Source organism: Apis dorsata, unplaced genomic scaffold, assembly GCF_000469605.1.
Source record: "Apis dorsata unplaced genomic scaffold, Apis dorsata 1.3 scaffold_317, whole genome shotgun sequence".
Taxonomy (NCBI): domain Eukaryota; kingdom Metazoa; phylum Arthropoda; class Insecta; order Hymenoptera; family Apidae; genus Apis; species Apis dorsata.
The window spans coordinates 80,807-90,803 of NW_006263588.1; the positions used below are offsets into that span (position 1 = coordinate 80,807).

At 21.3% G+C, this 9,997-nt stretch overlaps 1 protein-coding gene across 1 annotated transcript in view; it reads left to right on the forward strand.

The window, feature by feature from the left end:
- The first annotated feature begins 4,763 nt into the window (after positions 1–4,763).
- LOC102672712 (synaptic vesicle glycoprotein 2C-like) overlaps positions 4,764–9,997 on the forward strand; it is a 19,116-nt gene continuing 13,882 nt past the window's right edge. Inside the window, exon 1 of the mRNA XM_006617598.2 lies at positions 4,764–5,000. Within this exon, the coding sequence (XP_006617661.1) occupies positions 4,970–5,000 (31 nt within the window). The 5' untranslated portion in view covers positions 4,764–4,969. The remainder of the gene's footprint in view (positions 5,001–9,997) is intronic.

A 9,997-nucleotide genomic window follows, 5' to 3' on the forward strand; every position in this document is an offset into this window, starting at 1 on the left:
TCATCTCTTCTTTTTCAGGAAACATTGGCGGGTATATCGAGCCGAATTAGTCGACAAGGAAGTCGTACAAAATAGGTCTTGTTGCGTATATGGCCTTGGTTCGAGCTTCGCCTTTGTCAGAGCTTACGATAGCAATATGCATCAATAATTCGTTCGTCGTTTCACTCTTTTCCCTTGATGGACTTTCGATTAAGTCGTTGCATTCTACTGTAATGGATTAACATTAATTTCAACCCTTCATTCCTTATGTGTCTCCATTTGTAAGAAAATTATTGAATCATGAAGAAAATAGTAAGTATTTTAAAAGTTAGAAAATAATATAAATATTTATTTTAATTTTTAGAAATAGATCTTTTTTTAAAATATTATAAAAAGAAGAGTATAAATAATTTAAATTTGTTAAATGAAAGAATTATTATTTTTAATTTTTTATTCTTAAGTCTATTTGAAAAATTATTATTATCTGTTAATAATTTTGTTAAAGAAATGTATTTATAAAATTAATATATTTATTAAAGAGATAATATATTAGGCCTATCTAAAATACTACGTATAGAAGGTAATATACTACGTATTTCATCATTACATTTTTTTAAATATTAATAAATTAAGATAATATTAATTGAAATTCATTTTGAATATTATGTGTAAATAATAAAGGTAACAAGAAAATTTTGATTGATCTTGAAAATTGGAGAATAATATAAGAGTAGTATCATAATAATATATTTTTATATTTACAAATTGAACTCTTGAAAATGAAAATAGAGAGTTCTTATTTTCTCAAATATTATCTAACTGAATTATATATTACATCATTTCACTTATATGAAATTAAACAGACATTTCACTATAATTTAATATCGCATAACAAATTTTTTTCAAACAATAAATATAAAATGTATTTTTTTTTTTAAGAATTGCATGATTTGAATCAATTATTTAATTATTAAAATATGTATTAAATTAAAATACTATTCGAATGTTCTTCAATTTTGTTTTTAATGTTTTAATATGATCTTATTGTCTTGCACAATCAGGAATAGTCAATTTGACTATTTGATTTGTTAATGATTCAACGTTCTATCCTATTGAAGACACACGCAAATGTCGTCTTAATTCTTATCGACGTGCGTCGATCACAAGAAACAATCTGCGTTGTGTAATCAGACTTTAAGTTTTGCTTGATTGAACAATGCAAAATTAACATTTTTTTTAAAATTAGATTATTTCATCGCGATAGATTTTTTTCTCATATCATCAAAACATTCACGATATTATATAAATATAAATTGAATAAAAGAAATGATTAAATTTCTGATATATAAAATTTATTATAAAAGATTTCCAAAATAATTGGTAATCTATTTATAGATTTCCATATTTCTATTAATTTTTTTTTATTTCTTTTTTCTTTTTTCAATCATATTTATTGTTTGTTTATTATTAATTATATTTTTAATAGTTTAATTATTTTTTTATGTTTCCATTTTTATTAATTTTAAAAAAATCTTCCAATAGAACTTTAATAAAGGCAAAGCATTATTTCCAATCCGATTACTTTATTGAATCTTATCAAACTTCCAGCTTCTTCATGCAAGACCATGATAACGATGAAAAACAGGATGTCTTTGTATTCTTGTGTTCACAAAATAAAATATTAGAAAAAAAAGAACCTATGATCTTGCAAAATTAAAATTTTCTAAAAAAAAAAACAACTTTTTCGTAAATTGTTTTTATAAAACGAAACACCCATCAATTTCATGGTGATAGTTCATTGTTGATTCTTATTGGATTCTACGTATCCTTTCTCCAACACTTATTCTGGCTATTTATCTTACTATCTGTCTAATATACGTTCAACGTTCCAATTTATTCTATAATAAAAACATTATTGACAAATTTGTGAGACCTTTTATCGTAGGATCAAGGGATGATTGTTCCATAATATTAAGGATTCGATTTACGACGTTGTTTTCGAATTTAAAGTGATTTTTATCATGTTTTGAGCATTCACTTAAATTTTTAAAATCAAATTTTGTTAATAAATATCTATAATTTTTGTATTCTTTGATTTTTTCAAATCAAAAATTGTTCATTTTCTATTTATTTTCCAATAATTTTAAATCTCTTCTCTTATTTTTCTTTTTAATGACTTTATTGATTAAGATTCTTTTAAATAACAAATAAATATATCTTTCTAAGAAGCAAAGTTTTTTGATGAAACATATCTTCGAATATCTTCCCTCCTAGGATAACTCAAAATTTCTCTCGATTTCTAAAATTTTATAATGTTATTTAACGATTCGAAAGATATAAAGTACATATTAAGTTGCGCGAGATTGATTCTTAGAAGGAAAATATTCTCAATAACCATTTTCCAATAACGTCTTTTATTTACACAATTTATTGGTATAACGAATTCAATAATATCCGTTTATGATTCTAATATCGAACATGATGTCATTTGATCTAAAAATATGTCGAATTAAAATCGATTAATCGTGTACACCGTTTTAGTAGACAATCGTTGAGGCGATCGGTGCAGAAACAAAGATTCGATGAGAATTGTACCAAGAGTCGATGAAGAGGATGGCACAAGATTAACAGGAAATTTCAAGAAAAAGGGTTGAAATGGAAGAAGATCGTTCGATGAACTTTCAGCTAAGATTGAAAAAGTATTGATGGACTTGTTTAAATCTATTAAATTTGTTTAGAAAAGATAGTAAGGGATAGTAAAGAATAATTTAATCATTTATCAATCTTTGTAAATTATTTTGAGAAAATATTTTTAAAATTCTAAATTTATAAACTCTTTTCCCAAATTCTCAAACTTTTAAAAGTTTACTTTTTTAATTTACAAAAAAAAAAATTCATAATAATTTTCAAATTTTTTAGATTCAATTTTCTTCAAAGATTTCAATTATTTGAATGTTCAAACTTTCGAATTTTATATTTTGAAATAACAACGTAACAAGATAAAAATTGTTTTTATTTATTGTGATGGAAGCAAGTGATGTGGAACGATGTGCTTAATATTCTTCACTAACTCTCACGATTAATTAGATTAATTAGAAACATAGGATGATCTCCTCAAGAAGAAAAATTAAACTGTTGTCAGCGATAATAGTTACCGGTGTTCCCTTCTTCGTTTTCAACACACTCGTTTGTCCATTTAACCCTGTGATAATTGACACAATTGTCGGAATTATATCGCGTAACAGCCGTTTGAAAAAGGAGAAACGAACGGGAAGATTATTAATTAGTTACTAACTAACGGACTAAATTGGATATAAAGATTCTTAAAACGAGAGTTTTATTTCTTGGAACTTCTATTTCGATTCTATTATTTAGATTAGCTTCAATTTCCACTACAACAGATCAGTTTCGTAGGTAAACGTGATTGCAAGAGAAACGATCGATTCATGGAAAAAGGAAGGAAGGAAGGAAGGAAGGAAGGTGGAACAATATTCTTCTCGACGTCACTAGTATACGCGAAAAGTTTCATAACGAGCATTTTCACAATTGTATTTATGGCACACGTGGCCACTGCCAATCGAGTGTTTCTCTCTCTCGATGTTTCTTCCGAAGCTCAGTCTACGTTGTGATTCCAAGATTGATTCATCGTGTGTTCTGATCTATTTTTCTTCGTGTTTCCCTTTCGATAAAAAAATATGGCGGAGAGATGATATACCACTTTGTTTTCGCAACCACGTGGGATAAAGAAACACCACATTTTAAACACGCGTTTACATTTGACTTTCGACTCTTATAGACTCTTTAGATTGTTGCATATGAATTTATAAATCTTGAAAATCATTTGAAGATAAGTGATTAAATGTAATATTTATTATATGACAATTTAAAACTTGATACTGGGTGAATACAATTTGAATGTCATATAAACTAGATTGTTTTATTATAAATGAATTGTGTATTGCGATGAATTACAACATTAAATTCGAAATTTAAAATTCAATATAAAAAATTATAAAAAAACTGTTAATATTAATAGAATTTTCGAGAAGGATTGCATTAAAGGAAGGAATAATCTTTAATTGACAAATACAATCATAAAATAAAAGAAGGAATTATAATTATAATGATCAATGATTATTAAATTAAATTAATTTAAATCAATTAAATATTATAATTTTAATCTTGCTTTTCTATGTAGACATAATTGAATTAATTAAATTAAATTTTGATTAATATTATTTTCATTTCATTTGCAATAATCTAATATTATATGTAATATTGATTAACTTGCCGATTGACTTCCAACTTTAACGATTTTGAAATATATTGCAAAAAACATTATTTTGAGCAACTTTTTCCTTTACATATAGTCGACAATTAATTTTAGTTTTTAAATTATTTTCAAAAAACTATAGAATTAACATGTAAAATAGCGATATACCATTTATCATAACGGCGGGCAATATAAGGGGTGAACTTATAAAAAATTTACATTTTTATAAATTCGAATAGAATGATACCACTGTCATTGTAATGTTGATTATCATAATTTTAAATATGATTTTCAAAGCAATATTTTCCTTTGAATCTTTTAAAATATCTCTGAATCTTAAATAAATTTTAAAAAATTTACTACTAATTCACCCGTTATATGTATAAACAGCCGATAAGTGGGATAATTGCAAGTTGGTGTCGCACGGAGATTAGATATTCAATGTAATAGTAGAATTTTTTGTAAAGTCGGTGAAGGAAACAAAAAAATCATTAATCATCGGTGAAGAGCCCAACTTATTCAAAAAACTAGACGATTTAATATGAAGAAGAAAGATATTGAAGAAATATAATAGTTTTAAAACCGCTGGTGTTGATCTAACTTCGCATAGTTCACGGAGGGTTAAAGAAGAAAAAGAAAAAAAAAAGAAGATATTTTTTTTATTTTGAATTTTACTTTTGCTATAAGGATATTTGGACATATTTGAAAAATTTTGTTATGGCTGGTATGGAGGATGAAATTAAATCAAGTAAGTATATTATTATTATTATTATTATTATTATTATTATAATATTATATTATATTATATTAAATAATGATAAAATGATAATGGATATTATTATTATTATTGATGATTAATAATAATAATAAATAAAATTGTAAATTTTTGTTTTTAATTATTGAATTATTAATTTTATTTTTTTGAAGATTTTTTCTTGCTTTTTGTGATATTAAGAAAATTAATAATTGGTATATTATTTTGCAAAAATTTTTTACACTACAGTTGCAATTTTTTATCATCAATAATAATAAATATAATCATCAATAAATATAAAAAAAATATTAATATAGATTTTTTTCTAATATAAAGATAATTTAAGCGATTTTCTGATTATATTAATTAAAAAGATAATTGCATTATTCTATCAAGTTTTTTATTCAAATTTTATAATATATATCTTCTTTAAATTTGATGATCAATTTTCTTAAAAAAATGATTATGATCATGTAATATAAAAAAATATAATAATTAAAAATATATAAACGTAGAATAAATTATGTTTTATAAAAGTAATTCATTTTATGCAATCTTTTAATTTTACTAATAAATATTATTATTACAAATTATTATATAGATTATTATAAATTAGGCAGAATAGAATTAGAATAAAAAAATAGTTATTTATTAATAACAAAACAAGAATTTTTTATTTTGATCTTATAAAACAAATTCGAAAACACTGACCTAAAATTATCTAAATTGTCTTTTACTATTCATTATTGTCGTTAATTTATCTTTATGATAAATTGTTTCAAATGTTCATCATTTTTTTTTTAAGAATATATTAAAATAGGCACGTGTATGAATATAAATAAAAATAAAACAGTTATAATTTAATAATAATAATATAAAAAGATTTAAAAAATGAAAAACTTAAGAAACAATAATAATGAATATTGAATTTTTTGCGGAAACATATTTATATATTTTAATAAATAAAATATGTATCATATACAGAAAAATGCATTAAATACAAATAACAATGATAATGTTGTTTATACGCATATGTGACTAAAATAAAAGAAATAAATAAGATAAAGATAAATTAATAATATATAAATATAATATGTCAAAGGAGAAAAAATTTAAATAAAAAAAATTATCTATCATTAAATTGAATTCAAATAACATTGATTTGTTTTAAATGTAATAAATCTCTATTGGAGAATTCCATTCCAATTCATCAAAAACAATATTATAAAAGAAAAAATAAAAACAATTCTCTATAAAAATTGAATTTTATTTATTAACAATTTAATAACAATGTTAGTTAAATAAAAACAATATAAATATATAATTATATAAAATATATATTTTTAATTTATTAAAAAAAACCATTTTTTTTTTACTAAACAAAATTAAATATCTTATATATAAATATATAGATAATTACAATTTACTTTAATTTTTGAGAAAAAGTCAATGAAAAAAATTATTTTTTATTGTTAGTTAAAAATTAAAATAAAAATTAAATGGCATTTAAATCTATGAATAAAACTTTATATCTAATAAACGCATCCCTACAAATATAAAGTTTTTTTAAGAACTTTGAAAATTTATTTAATAAAAATTTCATTCTACAATGACAATTATGCTATAAATGAATCAGCCTAATCAGAGGCTGTACTACCTAATAGCGCTACATGCATGAATTATTAGCAAGCAGCATTTTTATCGTCAAATAAATGCGTTATCGAGTGATATAATAATGCAGCACGCCAATAACAATTCGCAAATAAACTAGAATTAACAGACTCGAACCGATACGATTTATCAATTCCGTTTACCATTTTCCGTTTCTACGTTGCACTAAACGACATTCTTCATCTAACATTAAATCAAGTAAAAAAGAAAAAAAATTGAATTTTATTTTTTTCTTATATTCGTTAAAAAAAGAAAAATATAAGTTATAGATATGAATTTAGTATAGAAACAAAAAATACCTGTCGATAACTATAAAAGATGAAATATTGCTATAGGCAAGATATAATATGATGTAGAATAGTAAAAGTTGAAGTTCAAAACATAAATTATAGTCGCTTTTGATTTTTCAAACATTTTGTTTATCAATTTTTAACTATTGCCATTGGTTCATGAATCACTATAAGAACTTACATCGCATTATGTAATTTTGTAATATTTAGTTTTAACTTGTATTCTATATTTTATGTAATAAAGACAATAATATATTATTTTTATATCATATAAAATATAGAATACGACAAAACATTTTTGATTTAAATGAAATTATCATATTCACAACACAAAAATATTAATTGAAAATTAAAAATATATATGAAATATATATTCTATTCTTATTTATTTCAGAAATATTAAACTTATCATTATTTCTGAATTAATTCTAAACTAATCCAGAGATTATAAATTAAAAAAAGAAAAAAGATAATGATCAATTTCTGATAATCTCAAAATAAATTGCCATGAATTAAAATTTTTATATCAATTTAAAAAATTTCCAAGAAAAGATTAAAGGATTTAAATAATTTAAAAACAAACATTAGATAACCAAACGACAAAAAGTATAAGATATATAAAATATTAAAATATTAAATTTCAAACAATTCAATTAATTTCTTTGTTACTCGATATAAGTATATATAAGTATATAAGAAAATATTCGTTGAAGATGTGGTATGTTCTTGACACCGTTTCGATTTAACACGCTGCACACGTGCTAAAATAATCACCCACGACATAAATATCGTCACTATTTTGTTTTGGTTGTTTAATGAAAATTGTGGACGTCATATGTCGAATTTTTAGACATTTTAGATTATGTTTAACAATGTTTTATAAACATTTTAATTTTTTTCAGATAAATTTTTCTTCTGTTAATGAAGATGATATTATGATAACATGAAATATAATTAATTGATTAAAAATAAGTTAAATTTAATTTCCAAAATAAAACGGATAATTTTAATTTTAATAAAATATGTTTTAATAAAATGTTTTTGTCAAAAAATAAAATATATATGAAAAAAAATTATATATAATTAAATAACGATATTAAAATCCATATAAAATTATTTTGAGATATAATATCTTATTAATTTTGAAAGAATTAAAAACATCTGTTAAATGTCTTGCATTGCAAATAATTATAATTCAAATAAAAATAACTGTTTATAAGACACATTTAATTTGAATCTCTATTAAATGTTACGTATACAATATTGAGATACAGTAGAACATGATTCTCAGAGATATTCAGATAATAGAGCTGAAGTTCAGATAATCGAACACAATGTATTTTTTTCATATAAATGGCACTATATATATCATATAAACACAATTCTAGTATATTTTTAAGATGTTCAATTAAATTGAAGTTTTTATTATATATTTAATTATATTATATTTAATTTAATTTAATTAAAATATATTTCTTAAAATATATTTATTGATGAAAAATTTTGTCTTAACATTTGATTATTTTAAAATTTTCAAAATTTGAATATAATAATATTTGAATTTCGATATTTAAATAATTTATATTTTACAAATCTTCACAAATTAAATATTGAAATACTTATTATTATATTTTAACATTCAAAAGCATAAAAATTCTTTAACATTTAAATATTTTAACATTCGTTTATTTAATATGTCAATATCTTAACTTCGAAAATATTTTAAACATAACCTATTTAAATACTTATTATTATATTATTTAATATCAGATTATTTTACACTCGAATACTTTGAAATTTAAATACTTTATATTCGAATATGTATCCATTCAAATATTTTAATATAAATATCTTGAAATGTTTTATATTTAAATATATTTGCATTTGAATATTTAAACACTAAAAACATTTAACATTCAAAAACTTCACACAAGTCACAGTATTCAAGTCTGTAAGTTGTATAAGAAAGTCTAAAATGTACCTAATAAAATGTCCCTAGTTATTTGAGAAATATTTATGTTACGTTAATTATATATATTATTATAAAAATTATATTGTACAAAATCTTTATATTAAAAAAACTATTATCACAAAATAAATCAGAAAAATTCTGAATTGTCATTTTTAAAAAGTAATTCAAGAAATATATAATTGTAATATATAGAATTATCACTTAGTAAATTATGATTTATGAAAAACTCGAATTTGAAATCAATATATATCTATATTTATCAGTCTAATTATCATTATTAAAATCGATAAGATTGTAGTAATAAATTTGAAGTGGATTTAATTAGTAATTATATTATATTAAACGAATATCTTTCGTAACGCATCTAAAATAAAATTCTTAAAACAGGTAAAATTATCATTTGTTTATTAGATAATAAACATAATTATTGTTTTATTTCTTCTCTCATTTGTTATTCCATTGATGATTAATCATGATAAGTATGATTCATTATTTGCGATTACAAGTAGTTTTTTCTTCTTTTTAAAAACACTTCAATAAAAGATAATTTTTATTTTATTTTAGGTTAGATAAATTGGTTATATTTAATTCGATAAACTTTGAATTTTTTTACGTATAATATATAAATTTTTTCGCTTATATTATATTATATTCTAATAGATAAAATATTATCTATTAAAAATTTATAATATTAAAATATTATTATTATATTCTAACAGATAAATTTTTTTTCAATAATTTTTGAAAAATTAATTATCACTTTATTGGATTATGTAATTATATAAAATGTAATTCTTTTAAATCGAAATGATGTAGTTGAATGATATTTTTTAAAAAGAAATTATGTTAAAATATGTGTATTTTTGGGTATGTTCATATCAATATTTTTGATTGAAGAAAAATACAAAGTTAATTGATGTAAAAGAAATAAAAGACAAAGAAATGTGTTAAGTATGTTCTATCTTAGAATTTCCCAATGTCATAAAATAGGAAAATTTACAATCTAATGCATACATAGAGTTCCATTATACATTCCGTTATACTGTTTTTTTTTTTTT